The following is an 18485-nucleotide window of genomic DNA, read 5'->3' on the forward strand; positions in this document are numbered from 1 at the left end:
TTCGCACTCTAAACTGTTTGTGGCTTGGGATTTATTTTCTGTTGTGTTTTTGTTGGCCTCTCAGCCAGGTTTGTAATATACAGTATGAGTTGTAACCTTTTGTTCTATGAACCATAATACTTATGTACGAAGTTTGATTGTGATATTACAACTATTACTGTGTGTATCAGCTACTTGATTCAGGGATTGATACAGAAGGCACAGGAGATCCCGGGATTGGGGTCCTACATTGCTGACTGGGGGGCCTAGATGCGCTAGGATTGTTTGCTCAAACAACTTGGATTTGACCGCATCGAATAGGGTCATGACCTGATTAACCATAGGGGTTAAAGGATTAGTCAGATCCAACTTTGAAAGAGATCTAAGGGTTAGATGAGCTTCATGAATATTAGCATCTGGATTGCTAAAAACGCCACTGCCAAGGCTCGGTTGCGATCGAGCCGGTGAAGCCACGTGATGGCTACCCTAAGGGAGTTCGTCCCACAATCTCAGTATCGATGCTGGTGGAGGCATGCCCACTAGAAGCCGTCATTGAAGATCAGGAGGCGTCGGACCTCATGTGGTTCGTCGATGATCGATGGTACTGGGAGCATATAGAGCTCCGACTGCAGATGTCCCCGACAGTATATCTCCAGCATTGCCGGTGTTGGCGGCCACTGCCGTTGGATCCTCAAGGATTTTCATGCCATTATTCACCATGGTGTTTGGGTTACCACCGTCAGATCGGCATGTGAGACTCTGATTCCTCCAGCTATAAACATGAATGGATCTGTTTGGCTGCTTTGGTTGTCAACGGAGCCATCGTGACCACTCATGTCGCTGTCAGTGTCCATGACCTGCAGAACATTGGGCTCATTGGAATCCCTTTCAAGGTGTCCCACCTCGCGGTACGCGTCTAATGGGCTGGACTCAAGAATACCAGTGTGGATCAGTCCACCCTGACCGTCCCAGCAGAAAACCATAGTTTCGAACGTGATCTCTGATGCAGGTGGGGGTGATTCAAAAGCTATCGTTGGCGACTCTAAGCGGTCGTAGAAGCCAATGTCGGAGAATCCGGTGCGAATGTGTACTTGAGACATAGTCGATCCTTGAAGCAGAAGACTCCTACCTAGCGCGCTAACTATCGAGGGGTTTTCCTTGACAACATATCCGTAAGAATAACGGGGTTGCATTCATGATTTAAGAATCGAACAAGAGGCAAGATACACATGATGTATACAGGTTCGGACCCTCAGTTGGAATAAAATACTACGTCTTGTGTGATCGATAATGTATCTATATTTACTCAAGTACAAGCAAGGTGTCTAGATCTATTGCAATGAGTAGATGGGATCTAAACTAGACTAATGAGGAAATCGCCGAGTATCTCCTGTGGTCCTAGTGCTTGAATCGAGTTGCAAATGAGTTGTCCTCCTCCGAGAAAAGAGTCTCCCTCGAGGGTCTGGGTCCCCATCTTATAATAAGGGTCTTATACTACCTCCTATTTCGCCGTAATCGATAAGAAATCATTCATCTTGTCCACCAAGAAAGATTAGATAAATCCAGTTGGGATACTAGTTGTTCTCGAGTTGGATAACTAATCGAAACATTTGAGACCCTCCTAGTATATGCGTACTAAATCTTCAGGAGTGTCAAGTACAACAAATCCAGTTTCGTAATATCCATAGTTGTTAAGCATACATACGATATACCTTATCTATATATAATATACTCTTTATACATATATACTCTATACCCTATAGTAAGATACTTGATATCATTAACTCATCCCCCGCCCTCTGCTCCTTGTTCCAATGATGACAACACCATATGTAAGAGAAATGGTCTAAGTCTAGAGGATATAGACAGTTGATACAACTTGAGATTGGTTATCCGATGCATAGAACTATAAATCAAACTTGATTAGGCATTTTGGTTACTCGATGCATAGAATTGTGTGGCTAGCAATACTAAGCAAATCCACACAATCAACAAGCGAGACTCACAAATCATTCACTACAGATATATCGGATGACAATACCGACTGGCGCAATGATAATGCAGAATGAGTATCAAGGCAAGTTAAGACCTTCTCATCTTAATCTTAAATGTAATCTAGAGTCGGAGACCTTTTGGTTTTTATGGTGCACATCGCCTTCACTACGTAGGCAACTTTTAGAGCCCAACTGTTTGGCAGCTGCCCCGGAAGGCCACAGATCGTCCACAGAGAGAGCCAGAGCAGATGATCCTCCGAAATTCACAAGTGGAGGCCTCGTGTTGGCACTGGCCATTCCTGCTTCCTTTCTTTTTTTCCGCTTCCCAATCCGTTCCCGAATAAAAAAACCAGAGGAAAGGCGAATCTTCTCCTCGTCTCCATCGCTCGAGCAAATCCCCGTTCGTCCGAGCGAGATCAAATCGTCGAGCAAGTACTCACTAACCTCCCCTTATTAGTGATTGCTTCTCTGATTAGGGTTCTTACTACCCCGTGTGTCCGCGAATCAGCGGGGGCGGATGGATGGATTTTTGCGCATAATCGTATCCTCGCGACTCGTGTCGCCGTTTCAGGGTTGGTGTCTGATTCGCATAGGTCTCTTCTCCCAAGCGCGACAGCGGGGTCTCGTGTAAGGTACGGATTCCTGATGCAAAATTAGCAAACGAGTGGCGGACTGGATAGAATTGGAATGCTGACATTTCCGTCGAATTGTATTTTGCTTGTACTGACTGTAATTTTTTTTTAGATTGCTAGGGCCTCGTTTTGGGTCGACAGATACAGGTTGCTGTGATCGTCTGTTGAATGGCGCAGAGAAGCTAGCCACTGGAGCTTGGGTGGTTTGATGTGATTGGGATCATCGAAGTGGTGGCTGTAATGGAGGAGCTTGCTATGTTTGCGACGCAGTTGGGCGACTCATCGGATTTTGAGGTCGAGGGCATCCAGAACCTCACCGAGAACGATGTCAGTGACGAGGAGATCGAGCCCGAGGAGCTGGCACGGCGAATGTGGAAAGACAGGGTCAGGCTCAGGAGGATCAAGGAGAGGCAACTGAGGCTCGTTCTGCAGCAGGCTGAACTGGAGAAGTCTAGGCCGAAGCCGATATCTGACCAGGCCCTGCGCAAGAAGATGTCGAGGGCGCAGGACGGGATCCTCAAGTACATGCTCAAGCTGATGGAGGTGTGCAATGCGCATGGGTTCGTGTATGGGATCATCCCAGACAAGGGGAAGCCTGTCAGTGGCGCTTCGGATAATATCAGAGCTTGGTGGAAGGAGAAGGTGAAGTTTGATAAGAATGGGCCGGCGGCAATCGCGAAGTACGAGTCTGAGAACTTGGTGGCTGCTGATACCCACAGTGGTGGAATTAAGAACCAGCGCAGCTTGATGGATCTCCAAGATGCCACTCTGGGATCGCTACTTTCATCATTGATGCAGCACTGTAGCCCACCGCAGCGCAAGTACCCATTGGAGAAGGGCACTCCGCCCCCATGGTGGCCTTCAGGGAATGAGGATTGGTGGATTGCCTTGGGCCGTCCTAGCGGTCAAATCCCTCCTTACAAAAAACCACATGATCTTAAGAAGGTTTGGAAGGTTGGTGTGCTGACAGGTGTGATCAAGCACATGTCTCCCAACTTTGATAAGATCAGAAATCATGTACGGAAATCAAAATGCTTGCAGAGTAAAATGACTGCAGAAGAGAGCCTGATTTGGCTGGGAGTTCTGCAGAGAGAAGAAAGGCTTGTTCACAGAACAGACAATGGTGTATCAGAGATTACTCACCACAGTGTGGGTGAAAGAAATAGGGAGACACACAGCAGCAGTAATGAGTATGATGTTGATGGTTTTGAGGATGCTTCTCTTTCTACATCATCTAAAGATGATGAACAAGATCTGTCTCCTGTTGCACAATCTGCTGAGGAGCATGTCCCGAAAAGGGGGAGGGAAAGCACTTACAATAAACGCCCTAATCAGATTGTTCCTAATAAGGCAAGAACAAAAGAAACATCAAAGAGAAAAAGAGCACGTTTCAGTTCCACTGTTATTGAGCCTGAGGTACAAAGAATTGATGATGCATCAGAAAATTCAAGAAATTTGATTCCTGATATGAACCGACTGGATCAAGTTGAAATCCCAGGCATGGCTAATCAGATTGCCAGCTTCAACCATGGGGCAAATACAAGTGAAGCTTTTCAGCACAGAGGAGATGCTCAAGTACAGGTCCATCTTCCTGGTGCTGGGGTTAATAACCTCGATAGTGCCCAAGCTGCAAATGCTACTCCTGTAAGCATATACATGGGAGGCCAGCCTTTACCTTATCAAAATAGTGATAGCGCCAGGTCAAGATCTGGAAATGCTTTTCTAGTGGGTGCTAATCCTGGCTTAAATAATTTACCCAGCGGTTATCAGAATTTACCCCCGAAAAATTCACTACCACTATCTATGATGGATCATCATGTGGTTCCTACGGGTATCAGGGCACCTGCTGACAACAGTCCGTATGGTGATCATATAATAGGCTGTGGAAATTCAACTTCTGTTCCTGGGGACATGCAGCCACTCATAGATTTTCCTTTCTATGGTGAACAAGATAAGTTTGTTGGCAGTTCCTTTGAGGGATTGCCTTTAGACTACATCAGTATCAGTAGTCCGATACCAGATATTGACGATTTGCTACTGCATGATGACGATTTAATGGAATACTTGGGGACATGACATAGGTAAATTCATTACATATCCATTTCCTTGCTGTTTCTTTCTGTTTGATCATTTAGTTTTATTTTTTCCATTTCATTTTCAGGTTAGGATGAGGTTGCTCGTGATTGTTTTTTGTACATTTTATCCACCAGAATCGCCATCCTAACTTGAATATGGAAGGCTAAACTTCTCATTTTGTCGCCAATCTTGTCATTTTTTGTAAATGTATGACAGAACTGTACATGTGAAAGGTGAACATGGTCTAAGTTTTAAATATGATATCTTTGGAAATAATATCTATTGAAGAAAGGACAAAAAAAATTGTAATTTTTTAATCTGTGAGATATGAATGTTATGCTGCTTGTTCAAAATTGCCTTTTGCCCTCTACACAAACATCAAGAATCCAACATTGTATATGCAATGAAGAAATGAAATTTTTTCTGTTGAGGCATCCCTCTCTATATCTTTTCTTTTCCTGTGTTTGATTTCAATTTAGTGAACAAAGACTGTTGTATCATAACAAAGTACATTGCTAATGTCATTTGCTGATTGTAATTACACGGTGTAAAACTGTTATTATTACACTGTAAAAGAAAAAAATGAAATAACAACCATCGCACAAAAAAGTTCAGAAATAATATAATGGTGGTTATAACTAAAGTGTAAGTGTTACTAGGCTACTAGCTATCCTCTCCTGCTATTTGGCACTGTCAAATCCGCGATATTGCCGAGATAGCCCTGAAAATATGTATGTTGTTTCTTTTGATCAGCCAGTCAATCTCTCGTGCCACACTCATGAACTTTACTTTATGTTGATGGTAATATCCCGAGTTTTAGCTATATGGAATATAGCAAATTTCACTCTAATTTAAAAAAATTCTAATATATTAATTGGCTAAGTATTCCAAAAGAGCACCAAATTAAATTCAATATTAATCCTTGCATTAAAGTGAATCATTTGCATTTTTGTTTATTTGCTTTTTGGATATTTGAGTGGAGATTTGAAATTGAATGTCTCTTAAATTCAAATCTTTTCTTAGTTTCTTTTCAGCTCAAATTCAAATTGAATTCATGTTTGTTGAATTCAAATCATCTTCTAAATCTTAGAGCTTCTCATCCAAATTACTAATTCAAATACTCTTAATTAAATTTATGTCAAACCAAATCCATTTTTTTTTTCGAGAACACAGGAGAGCTGCGCCTCATTATATAAGAAGAGAAAAGGGCAAGAGCCCAAACAACCCCACAAACACCACACATACACAGAACACACACACGCACTCACTCCTTAACAGTTTCCAGGATTACAATCGCGCCCGTGACCACAAAGGCGACCAAACTAAGGTAGACAATCTAACTACCGGGAAGGAGGGCAGTCAAGAATGAAAGCCCTCGAGCACCAGCCATAGACCATAAGCGGCGCTCCTCGCCTGCTATGATCAAAGCCCCAACTAAGTTTGGAGCTGCTCCATCGAAAACACACCCATTGCGATGGTTCCATATAGTCCAGGCTCCGAGTATAATGAGTGAATTAATTCCTTGCCTCATCATCTCATCATCGGTGCTGCTGCTAGCTTTCTCCCACCAAGCATGGAAGGATATTTCGGTAGGCTGAGGGGACAAAGATTGAAGACCGACCTGTCTGAACAAAATGAACCAAAATTCTCTTGCGAACACGCAATGGACAAGGAGATGATCGATAGTCTCCTTTTCTTGGTCACAAAGAGGACAATACTTCGGATGAGGTAGCCCCCGACGTGCTAGACGATCAGCCGTCCAGCACTTATTGTGCGCGACCAGCCACACAAAGAAGCGACAATTGGGCGGTGCCCAAGATTTCCAAATCCTTTCCCATGGTCCGAAAAGAGTAGAACCCAAAAAGAATCCTTCATATGCCGACTTAGCCGAATATTGTCCATTGGAGGAGAGCCTCCATAAGTGTTTATCCTCAACCTCCGGCTGCAGCTGAAAATCCATCAATAGATCCCATAACTGGAGATAATCTGCAATCACACCAACTGTAAGGGCTCCCTGAATGTCCGAAATCCAAGCCCGGTTATTGAGGGCGTCCCGGACAGTGCGTCGCTTAACCCTCCTTTTAGGAATAGCCGCGAAAAGGCTAGGGGCAAGGTCTGCAATGCATTGCCCATGAAGCCACCGATCTGTCCAGAAAAGAGTATTTGTACCATTTCCAACTAAAGAATTCACTGCTACAGAGAAGAAAGCTTTCACTTGCTCAGGCACATGGAATGGGAGAGTAGCCCAAGGGCGATGAGGCTCTGTTTTCTGCAGCCAAACCCATCTCATGCGCAGAGACCAGCCAAGGGACTTAAGATCTGAAATTCCCAGACCCCCAAGCTCCGGTGGTCGGCAAACTTTGACCCAGGCCACAAGACAATGACCACCTTTCGCCTCTTTGCGACCTCTCCAAAGAAAACCGCGCCGAATTCTGTCCACCGCTTTGATAGCCCATGGAGGAAAATCAACGGCCATAGCCAAATAAATGAGCATCCCAGTGAGAACAAATTGAACTAGTACCCGTCTTCCAGCCCTAGTCATTAAGTCTGCCTTCCAGCCGGGCAATTTATCTGCAATGCGGTCAATAATGGGCTGCGCCTGTTGTTTGGTTAGTTTCCTTAGGGATAGGGGCACACCCAAGTATTTGCATGGGAATTCTGAGAGTGGACAGGGCAACAGGTTCTGTATGGTAGCAATCTTCGGATCACCACACCTGATCGGGAGCACATTACTTTTCTGCAGATTTGTCTTGAGCCCAGATGCCTCTCCAAACAAATTAAGAATATCCACGGTTGTAGAGATATCCCCAGCCTCCGAGCGGAGAAAGAGAGCCACGTCATCAGCATAAATAGAAATGTGGTTCTGAAATCCACGAGTTGACAGTGGCAGCAACAAACCTTCACTGGTGGCTTTATTAATCATATGCCCCAACACATCCATTACCAAGATAAAGAGCATGGGGGAGAGGGAGTCACCTTGTCGTAATTCTCGCCGATGATGAATATGATCCCCAGGCACCCCATTTAAAAGAACTTGGGTTGATGACGAGGAGAGCAGCCCACTGATGATATCTCTCCAAACTTGCTCGAAACCACGCTGCTGCAATACCTCCAGAAGGAAAGGCCAAGACACAGAATCAAAGGCCTTTGAAATATCTAGTTTGAGAAGAATCCGAGGCTGCTTTTGTTAATGAAGGAGCCTTGCTGTTTGCTGAACCATCATGAAGTTATCCTGAATGAATCGCCCTTTTATGAAGGCGCTTTGAATAAGAGAGACCATTTGTTGTAAACGACCAGCGAGGCGATTAGCCAACATTTTAGTGAATAATTTGGCGAAGCTGTGAACCAGGCTTATGGGTCGGAAATCTTTAGGCTGATCAGCACCATTCTTCTTAGGAAGGAGAGTGATATAGGCTGAATTGAGAATGTCAAAATTCAGAAACTTCCTGTTCCAAACTGCTGAAACTGCCGCCATAATATCATCCCTTATGATGGGCCAGCAAGCTTTATAAAATCGTCCCGTGAAGCCGTCTGGCCCGGGAGCTTTGTCTGAAGGTAAAATTTTAATTGTGTTCCACACTTTAGCCTCACTAAATGGGAGCTCGAGATCAGCAAAATCATGAGCATTGATTTCTAACTCCGATAAATTGATAGTGTACTCCCTGTCAGCACAGTTACCCAGCAGATTTTCAAACAAACCATCAATAACTGCCGCCTTATCCTCATGACTAGTGCAGATTTGCTCACCATCAACAATTTCAAATCCAAATTCAAACCAAATACAAATAAATCCATTTGAAATTGCCCTCAAACAATTTCAAATCTTTTTCTCTCCTCTCGGGCCGCCTCCTTTTCTTTCCTCCTGTGCAGCCTGTTGCGCAGCCTAGCTGGCCAGCTCATCGCTCCCCTGTGCGCAGGCTGTCGTACTTGAGCTGGCCCAGCAACCATGCGCCGCTGGCCGACACACCAGCCCAATGCGTGCTTGCCTCCGCCTTCTCCCTCCTCTCGCACGACACCATCGCAACCGGCACCATTAAGACGTCGACGACTTCCTAGCCGCATCCATGCTCTCGCTCTCTCTCTCTCTCTCTCCCCCCTCCCTCAGCTCCCTCACACATAGCCCGAGCTGCCTGACACCTCGCGACTTTGTTGCTCGCCACACGTGCATGGCCGGCGTAGAGCGGTCATGCCGTGTGGTTTAAGGTGGGCGTCGCCTCGTCACCATCCTGCTCACCAAGGATAGTGCGATGTCGCGCCTCTCGGCTTCTCTCTTTCCTGCTTCAACTATAAATGGAGCACCAACCTTCATTTCTCTTTGTTTCCCTTTTTCCCCACCTCGCTGTCGCACCAAAATCCGGCGAGCCCAAGCACGAATCGGCGAGCCTGAGCTACATGGAGCGAGGAAGTCGCGCACGACATCCCTGACTGAATTGGTGTGTCTTCCCCCACCAGGTTGGAGCTTGTGCCACCTTCTTTCCCGTCTCCGGCCACCACCGGAACCGGTCGCATGTTGAGCCGCTACTACAGCACTCCTTCCAGCAAGACCAACATGCAGTGAGTTTTCCCTCGCCCTCCCTTTTCTTTTGCGTGTTTAGCTTTTCCTTCGATCTGACGGCGGCGCACCTCTCCGCGGTGATGCACGCCGTCATGTCTCAACCGCACGCTGCCGGTCGGGCCATGGCCAGGCCATTGGCCCCTAAACCCCCTGGCTAGACTCCACGCGTCGCACAGCACCTGTATAGGGATGGAAATTTCCGCTGTTGGGTTGGGTCCCTGCGGGTTTCAGACTCGACGGGGGTAGGTTTGGGTAGAAAATCGGCCCCGTAGGGTTGTCGGGTCAGGGCTGGGGTGGCTTTGCACCTGCGGGTGCCCCACGTTCCCCGAAATCCCTCGGCCCACCTAAACCCCCCACGACCCAGCCCATCCCCACCTCCTCTAGTCTCTTCACTCGGTCACCCCCACTTCACGCCTCCACATGGTCCATAGTCCACACCAGATGCGCTGATGCGGTGAGAGGGCAGAGAGTGAGAGAAAGGGCGCCGAGATGGAGGGGCTAGCCAGGGGGAGGTCAGACGGGGCTGGCTGGCAATAGCCCGGGGTCGAGCGCGTCGAGTCCGGTGGCGCAGGTGGAGAGCGAAGGTGACGGAAGCTAGATCGAAGTGACTAGGGAGAAGAAGTTGATCGGGGAGAAGAAGTCACCCCCTTCTCTCAATCCCTGGGCTCCTCCTTCCCCTTCTCCACTTCCTCAGCTCCTCGTCACCGGCACCATGAAGCGGCGAATCTTCCCATGATGCGACCTTGGCTCCTCCACCTCCACGGCGTGACCACCTCCTCGGCTCCTCCACCTCCACGACGGCGGATTTGGAGGCAGCGTAGCCATGGTGGCAGATCTAGAGGCGTCGTCCTCCTCCTCGGCTCCTCTGTCACCTCCCCTCCCACTCAAGGTAATGTGGTATGTTGTCCCCCACCCCAACCCCCCCCCCCCGCCTGTTGATCTGCGATTGTGGACTCCACAGTGGGTGCCAGCCATCGAGCTCTTGTGCCGGCGTTGAGATGTCTTCAGCCATCACGCTGTTGAGTTGCCTTCGTGTCGTGGCCATTGAAGCGGATGTGCTCCGGCTGGCCTTCGTGCCGTGACCGTCAAAGCGGGAAGCGCGGTGAGGGAGCAGTGCAGGAGGGCTAAGGTGCGGCGAGGGAGGGCGACGGTGCGGGAGGCGTGAGGGTGTGGCGAGGGAGGGAGACAGATCGACGGGGAGGGACCTGCGCCGTCGCGCGGGGAAGACGAACTGATCGGGTTTCGGGTTGCCCCGTCTGGTTTTGGGTCCCCGTCGAGGCCAGGGGTGGGCTGAGTTTGCGCCTGGTATTGAGTTCAGGGTTGGGTCGGGTTTGACGAATCGGGTTTCAAGTTGGGTCTATTCCCTCAAAACCCAACGGGGGGCAGACCAATTGTCATCCCACACCTGTAGCAACCCTTAGCCGTCCGATTCCTCCTCCCTTTCCCCTCCTCCGCCGATGACCGAGCCGTTGCCACCATGGTCGTCTTCGGCCGTCGACTGGACCCGCTTCGGTGGCCGCTTGCCATTGTCGACCCCCAAAATGGATCCACGTGCCCGCACAGATCACCGACCCCAACACCTTTGACTCGAGCAACAGCCCTAACGTAATGCCGGTGAGCTCTCCGGTGCGGCTGCGTCGCCCTTGCTTGTCACCGCTCCGCCTTGCCAGTGAGCCCGCGCGCACATAGGAGCATGGCTGGGCCCCGGCCTCACCTGCGTAGCCTGGCCGAGCAGGTCATGGCTAGGCCCGCTCATTGTTGGCCTGCTAAGCCAGCCCAGCAGCTAGGGGTCATGCCCTAGTGGACCGACCCAGCTTTTGTAGCCCGTAACGCCAGTCGGCCTAACTCTAGTGGGCCGACTACTGTGCAACCTAAGCTAAGGCTCAATACAGCCCAATTTGAGTACTGTACAGCTGGCCCACCAAGGGGGTACTGTTCACTGGGCCCCATAGTACCATCCAGTGGTCCCACCTGCGGCCCCACCTATGAACAATACTGTTTTATAATTTCTCGATTTAATTTTTTATCAAATCTTTCGGGAGTCGTAGCTTCTTCGTTCTGACTCCGATTTTGACGATTTTTTCACGTAAAGTCATGTAAAATTGAGATCTATCTCTCTATCACAGTGTGATATCCATTAGGGCTCGTTTGATATTATATTTAGTGTTATTTGTTCTTCTCTAGTATAGATCGTTGTTGATCGTAATCATGTTTGCAGAACCAGAAGACTTTGCGGAGAACCCGGGGTACCCTGACTTCGATCAAGGTTTAGAAGAAGACTTCGGAGAAGGCAAGTCCTATCTCTTTGATCATTGAGCCTATGTTTTGCAATAATCTAATTGATCAACTGAAAACATGACTTATTATAGCATGTGCTATGTATTACGCTATTTCAACTACTGCAGTAGTTAAATCCTATCAAACAGTTGACATGCCTTACTGTCTTATCCAAAACATATATCACCCTAGGATATATCTGTCGTTATCTATATTAACGCTAGACAACACTATGATATCTAGTATGCTTATGATGGAATACATTCTCTTCGGAGATGTCGCTAGTAGAATACATCTCTTCAGAGATGTCGCTTCACTGTTTAAATCAATCCAACTCATAAGCCGTGAATCTTTGGTAATTGTGGAATCCTTAATGCCGTACGGGATATGGTAGGTGGTGTGTAAAATGGGTGAAAACTGTTTTAGCAGGAGCAAGTGTAGTAGTCCTTCGGCCGAGGATACTCTTGAGGGTTTGAGTTACCTTCGTAGTATTCATTGCTAACTATAGATGTCTTCCCTGACCGTATAAGCACTGGATCATTGCTCCGTCATGCTAAGCCACCAAGTGCAACCATACTTCCTGAATGGGCAGGACTTGACTTTTCTTCTCCCAATCGAGCTAGACATTATACTAGTAGGTTGAGAGCAACGAGGATGCAAGTGGCTTATTGGCCCTCTGCTTAATTGTGAGGTTTGGCAAAAGCCTGAGATCTGGCATCATGCACGAGGACTCTAATACTTGGCATGTCTCGTAGAAAAACCCGACAAGAAAATGTGATTGAGGTGCCTTGGTATAGTTCGTTCCTTCGCTTGCAATGGTTAGAGATTGAACATATCGTATGGGTACAGTGTACAACCTTTGCAGAATGTAAATCTATTCGAATAGCTATATCCACGGTTATGGACATACAAAGTAATGACCTCACTTGATTAGACTCAAGGAGTGTGTGTGTATCCTTGACGAGTGAGTGTGTGGACTAGATGTCCATGTAATGAGATTATTGTTTCAATCCACTAGGAGTTGTGTGGTATTAGAGGTACACCAGATACAGTGACAAGGACTGCGGAGCGGGGTGTAGCTCCTTCTAGAACTGAAAACCCTCATATATACCTTGTTATCTAGTGTACACTATTTTCAAGGTTAATAGTAGAGAATATGACTGGATACATGCATAAAACTATTTTGTGTTTAAAACTAAACCCGTAAAGACTTATCATTGAATTATCCTTTATGCATTTATCAACACTTTGATATAGTATAGAACTTATTAAGTACCTTCCGTACTCATTCTTGCTATCATTCAGATGAGAAGCATATGCCGACTTCGCTAGGGACAAAGACGTGGATGAGGAATAAATTAGTAGTCATGTTCGCATCTTAACTACCTGTGGCTTTGGGTAGATGATCCCATGTATTTTTGATGGCTGTTAGGTCAGGTTTGTAATATACAATAATATTTTAAGACCTTTTGTACTTGTAACCTTAATACCTTTATATACAAAGTATGACTGTGATATCACAATTGTTGTACTATATATATATATCAGTTATTTGACCTAATGACTGATACAGGAGGCATAAGAGATCCGGGGTCTTACATTGATTATCTTGACATCATCACGCTAATTTACGTGAGTTGTGTGCCTGCCTCATGACTCGTCTCAATTATACATTAATATATTCCTAAAGGAAACGGAGATGGTTAGTTCCAGTGGTGTTTTTCCTTTCTGAGGAACAATGTATCTTGGTTTCCTCGTGTGATATGAGTTGTAGCCTCCTTCAATGCTTGGGTGTTCTTATCTGAAGCTCTATCTGTAAGTTTCCTGGCCACTGGTCTCACTGACAGAGCTATGATACTTATCTGTTTGCACTGCCAGACTTGTGGGCCGTAGGTTATGGACCCCAGCTGTTCAGCCTAAAGTAGAGTTAAGGTCACTTTGTTTGTTAGTGTTATTTTGGGCATACTTAAATTTCTGTCATATTCTGTCCTGCAGAGTGCAGATCAACGGGCATAGCACAAACGTTTGCTAACAAGTTATGGTGTTTACGAAAGCTTAAGGGGTGCACTGAACTTGATGACTAATGAAAAATTGGCAACACGTTCACATCGTCTGCTGTCCTTAGGGAAACTGATTGACAGTCGTGGAGCAAATATTAGGGATCTGTATAAATCGATCCATTAATCCACTCTAGTTTAACTTAAGTAACAAATCAGTAACTATGGACGACCCCAATAGTGATAAATGAAGCTACCATAAGCAAGCGTTATGGCATTAGTTATGGACAAAGTATCAATGGCATCTTAATTTTGTAGGGCTAAAAACGGACGCAACATACAATCCTGGGTGTCAGTTTGGCACTTTGGCTACACTGCCAAGTTTCCTCTATGACTGTATAGTCCCAACTGCTAGTCGGATGTTACCTATTGAATGTTTCTTATATATTGTAGATGAACATTTGAAATTATCTGTGCTGCTTCCATAAAGTCTTGATTTTTTGGGGGTGCATGCACCTAATCCAATAATAACCACTGGGTCAGACCAGATAGGTGTTTCTTCAGTTTTGATATCCATTAGTCCAAACATAAGCAGACAACGTTAACAACTTCGATTGCGACATTAGAATAAAATAAGGGCACTTAAGTTTGGAGTAGGTGTTTGAAGTCGAAATGATTGTGATAAATATTTGTAAATGCTAGGACATATAGCAGCCTGCTACTGTGGCACTTGTTATGCTGTGTTGTCAAGTTAATAAAAGGAACGTGTTGTTTGCTTTGCTACTGTACTTTTACAGTCGTCGCAGCTTTAAGTGTAAAAGGTCTCTTACGAGATTATGGCATTTTGACTTTCAGAATACTTGATTTTCTGTGTTACCATTGTGCAGTTACTAAGTTGACATGCTGTTGCTCAATAATAAAGGTAGAGATCAAAGCAACGCTTGACTGATTGTTACTCTTTTTAAAATTCCAACTGATGAAGTATTGAGACAGAGATACGAGGCATTATGTCTGTTATGCTTACTTTCAGGAAAGGTAAAAGAAAATTTATTCTTTGGCATTGTTACAGCAGTCATTGCTATGAGATGTGTGTCTGGCAAACAATATATCTTTTTCACAATTTATAAATCAGTAAGTTAAATGTATAATTCAGCAGCTTCTCATATCTTAACACATGCATCTCACCATGGAGCTCTGGGTTTGTTTGATACGAGTTTTTCTGCTGTCCTTTTTTGTGATTTGCAATCAGTCTGGTTTGTTTTTTTTTGCTTTGTTCCTTTTGCTATGTTCCTTTGTGTTAAAGATACAATATTCATCATATCTCTTGGTCCGGGAGTTGTTGGACTGCTGCTCTCTTGTGCACAAAATGGCAGGAGCCAACATTTGTGGGGTCCTCTAATCCTAATTCTTTTGCAGCGATTCTGTCACATGCATGGCAGGTCTGCGACGCGCTGGAGCCTCAAGCGATCAGAAATTCAGTATTCAGAAAGACTGGACCAGAGAAGAGCAGAATACATCGAGCTGTGAAACGGGATGTCATGTAACCGTTTGACTTCTACTACAGGAAATGTTGTACTGTACTGGGTTGCGTCGGCAGCCGTAGTTACATGCATGTCTCTTTTCCTTTCAGGAAACAGGTTGACCCAAGGATGTAGAAGAGACCAGAGGAGTAGAAGTGTAGAACCTTTTCACCTCCGGTGACAAAAGAGCATCTCCGCTCCTATAGGGGTGAGTCGCTTGGCAGTTGCAATAATATTTTTTTTTCTCGAACATGCAGGAGAGTTATGTATCATTTAATTAAGATCAAGAACCGTTCAATTACAAAGTCATGCCATTTGCAGGTTGTTACATTCGCGCCTGAATCAAAAAGAACTACCCTGACCGCAACCCTCAAAGCAACAAAGTACGCAACTCCTTCGCCCCTGCCGCTCCCTAAAGTCTAGCCTCCTCGAAGATCTCTCGTAGTAGCCTAGCCACCCTAGGTCGGTCGCTATTGAACATGCAATGGTTACGAAGCTTCCAAATAGACCAAGCCATCAAGATCACCAAAGAATTAAGGCCCTTACGAACAATCTCATCCGCTTGATCACAGAACGGGCAGCACGGCGGGTGCTGCAGGCCTCGACGTGCAAAGCGATCGGTTGTCCAACATCTATTGAGGGTGGCTAACCAGATAAAGAACTTGGCACGAAGGGGCGCCTAGGTCTTTTAGATTCCTTTGGTTGGCTCGAACACAATGGCGCTCGTGAAGAATCGGCGATAAGCAGAGCGCGTCGAGAACATGCCTGAAGCCGACGGCGTCCACAGGTGATAGTCCGATCCCCCCTCCTACGAAAGCATCCCCTCCAATGCATCCCACAATCGCAGGTAATCAACCAAAGTCGGCACAGACAGGCCACCACGAATGTCGCGAATCCAGGACCTATCTTGCAAAGCATCGTGGACAGTTCATTTGGCGATCACCCGCTTTGCCATGAACGGCATCAACATTGGTGCCAACTCCACCAACGAGCGACCATGCAGCCAACGGTCGGACCAGAACAACATGGACCTTCCATCACCCACCACGGTGACCACCGAGATCGTGAAGAGCGCATGAACATTAGCATGCTTGGACAAGCCGAGGCCCACCCATGGCCGGTTCGGGTGAGATTTCTGCAACCATAGCCATCTCATCCGGAGGAACCAACCAAGCAACACCAAATTATGTCTACCGAGTCCGCTGAGGTCCCACGGGCGGCACACCTATTGCCAAGCAACTGCACAATGCCCTCCTTGCACTTTGCGTCTTCCCTTCCAAATTAAGCCCCATCTCCGCTTATCAATTGCACGAATCACCCACTTCGGCACATCCAAAGCCAAGAGAGTATAAATTGGGATTTTCGTGAGCACTGACCGAACTAGGACGGACCTCCATGCTATGTTCAACAACCCTGCCTTCCAGTCCGGTAGCTTATCATCTAGCTTATCAACAATCGGTTGGAGATCAGCCTTGGTCAATTTATGGATCGACAGAGGAACTCCCAGATATTTGCAAGGAAAGGTCGCCACCTTGCAAGGCAGCTCAGGTCGGACCAGTTGTAGGTTAACCTCCGGACATTGAATCAGGGTGACTGAACTTTTTGTGTATGTTGGTACTGAACCCTAATGCGACGCCAAAGGACTGCAAGATGCCCTTGGTGATAGATAGATTGCTGGTTGTTGGGTAGAGAAACATCACCACATCATCCGTATACATGGATACCTGATGCTCAATCTCTCTGCTCGCCAGTAGTTGTAGAAGGCCCTCCTGGCCAGCTCTAGTAAACAAAGCATTTAACATGATCATGATCAAAATAAACAACAAAGGAGACAATGTGTCGCCCTAGCAGAGCCCTCTGCGGTGCATGATCACCTCCCCCGGGCATCCGCAAAGGAGAACACGGGTTGACGAAGACACCAAAAGGTTGCACAGGATGTTCCTCCATCTAGGACCGAAACCAAGGTGTGCAAGAACCTCAAGCAGGAAAGGCCAATATATGGAATAGAAGGCCTTAGTGATATCGAGCTTTAGCAGGATCCGCAACTTCTTTTTCTTGTGTAAAAACTTGGCCATCTGTTGGACGAGGAGGAAGTTGTCATGGATGCAGCGGCCTCTAATGAAAGCACTTTGGTTCATGGAGACCATCGAGGGCAATGTAGGCTCGAGCCGATTCGCCAAGAGTTTGGTAACCAGCTTAGCAAAACTGTGCACCAAACTTATGGGCCCGAAATCCTTCACCTGCTCGGCATCAGGTGACTTGGGAATCAAGACCAAAAACGCAGAATTCAGAAGGTGTAACATCCTTTTATCTCCCTCGTGCAGACCATGGAGCACCGCCATGATGTCCTCCTTGATCACTAACCAACATTATTTATAAAATCAGTCGTAAACCCATCCGGACCTGGAGCTTTGTCCGGTGACAATCTTTTGATTGTTTCCCACACCCCCAACTCACTGAATGGAAGCTCCAGCGCTTCGAGATCAAAAGTTGCAGGGTGGAAAGATGACAGGTTAAGAGTAAACTGCCGATGATGTGGTGTACCAATCAGTCTCTGATAGAACTCCCAGACCGCCTGCTCTTTATCCTCCTGGGAGGTCAGAACCAGGTCATCAACCTTAAGCATGGCCACAAAATTTTTCCGCTTACGAAACCTCGCATGCAGGTGGAAGAAAAAGGTGTTTGCATCGCCCTCCTGCAACCACGCAAAGCACGATCGAGAGCGTGCAATGGTGCGCTATAGAGATGCAAGAGCTAGACAGTGTTTCTTCAAACAACGATGCAACAAAGTCTCCAAGCAAGACAAGTCGCGTCTATCCTGTGCAATGTCAAAGCGATGGAGCAGCTTCCTCGCTTGAAAAAGTTGTGTGCCAACGTTTCCGATTGCACGGTGACTCCAGGCCTATAGGCTACGGCTAAGGTTCGCGATCTTGGACGCCAGACGTTGCAACGGGCAGCAGGCATCCAGCGGAGCCAACCACAACTGGACGATGACCTCCTGAAAGCCCATACCAAAAGCTCTCGAAGTGGAAACGTGGCCTTGCGACAAAATTATCCTTAAGACCTAGGATTAGCGGGCAGTGGTCAGATATCCTCGTAGCCGAAATCTAAAGAAGGCAGTCTCGGAAGAGATGCTCCCACTCCATTGTGTAGAAAACCCTGTCAAGGTCAACCAACGTTGGCGAAGAGCGCTCGTTGGACCACGTGAACCATCTCCCCAGGAGTGCAATCTCGTAGAGCTTCGTGTTGTCCAGGAATCTGCGAAATTGGCCTATCATGGCGCGGTTGACATTGGCGTTGTTTTTATCGGTCGACCTATAAATCATGTTGAAGTCACTAGCCACTGCCCAAGGTCTCTTACAACCTAACCGCATGTCGTGCAGCTCTTGAAAAAAAAAAGAATCTTATCCTCGTCAAGCTGTAGACCATATACAGTCGTGAGCCACCGATGTTGA

General features: G+C 46.6%; 1 protein-coding gene across 7 annotated transcripts; it reads left to right on the forward strand.

Moving 5' to 3' along the window:
- The first annotated feature begins 2224 nt into the window (after positions 1-2224).
- On the forward strand, positions 2225-12892 carry LOC133901779 (ETHYLENE INSENSITIVE 3-like 3 protein). 7 transcript variants are annotated; one of them, XR_009906770.1, is made up of 4 exons: positions 2225-2605; positions 2718-4686; positions 11455-11526; positions 12819-12892. XR_009906770.1 is itself a non-coding variant. In XM_062343267.1 (4 exons), the coding sequence occupies exon 3, from the start codon at positions 2846-2848 to the stop codon at positions 4679-4681; it is 1836 nt and encodes a 611-aa protein (XP_062199251.1). In that variant the 5' UTR covers positions 2225-2405; positions 2482-2605; positions 2718-2845; the 3' UTR covers positions 4682-4686; positions 4767-5025. The 7 variants fall into 7 exon arrangements, 6 of the variants coding, with proteins under 6 accessions (XP_062199251.1, XP_062199252.1, XP_062199254.1 ...); XM_062343267.1 differs by lacking the exons at positions 11455-11526; positions 12819-12892 and adding an exon at positions 4767-5025 and having other exon boundaries at positions 2225-2405; positions 2482-2605; XM_062343268.1 differs by lacking the exons at positions 11455-11526; positions 12819-12892 and adding an exon at positions 4767-5025 and having other exon boundaries at positions 2225-2405; positions 2545-2605.
- The last annotated feature ends 5593 nt before the right edge of the window (positions 12893-18485 follow it).

This window comes from Phragmites australis, chromosome 20 (genome assembly GCF_958298935.1).
Source record: "Phragmites australis chromosome 20, lpPhrAust1.1, whole genome shotgun sequence".
Classification (NCBI taxonomy): domain Eukaryota; kingdom Viridiplantae; phylum Streptophyta; class Magnoliopsida; order Poales; family Poaceae; genus Phragmites; species Phragmites australis.